Below are 282 nucleotides of genomic sequence, written 5' to 3'. Positions count from 1 at the left end.
GAGGCCCTGGCCAGGTAGGTCCAGCTCCCGTCACCTGCTCAGCTCCACCCCGGACAGAGAAACCACTGAAGTCATGGGAGATTTAACGTGTCTGTGTCTGCGCGTGTCTTTCCCCAGGCTGCTGATTGTCTACCCCTGGACCCAGAGGTTCTTCGCTTCCTTCGGGAACCTCTCGGGTGCAGCTGCCATCTCCGGCAACCCCAAGGTCCAAGCCCATGGTGCCAAAGTGCTCACCTCCTTCGGGGACGCCATCAAGAACCTGGACAACATCAAGGGCACCTT

At 59.6% G+C, this 282-nt stretch overlaps 1 protein-coding gene across 1 annotated transcript; it reads left to right on the top strand.

Moving 5' to 3' along the window:
* Positions 1-117: 117 nt before the first annotated feature.
* LOC104279961 (hemoglobin subunit beta-like) lies at positions 118-275 on the top strand (the record flags this gene model as incomplete). The annotated part of the gene is made up of 1 exon (XM_009877438.1): positions 118-275. A coding segment is annotated over one exon (158 nt), but the record flags the coding sequence as incomplete, so codon positions are not given.
* Positions 276-282: the final 7 nt, after the last annotated feature.

The sequence above is a fragment of the Apaloderma vittatum genome, unplaced genomic scaffold, assembly GCF_000703405.1.
Source record: "Apaloderma vittatum isolate BGI_N311 unplaced genomic scaffold, ASM70340v1 C11351393, whole genome shotgun sequence".
Classification (NCBI taxonomy): Eukaryota; Metazoa; Chordata; class Aves; order Trogoniformes; family Trogonidae; genus Apaloderma; species Apaloderma vittatum.
The sequence above is the reverse complement of the archived record's forward strand: the minus strand, read 5'-3'. Positions and strand labels throughout refer to the sequence as shown.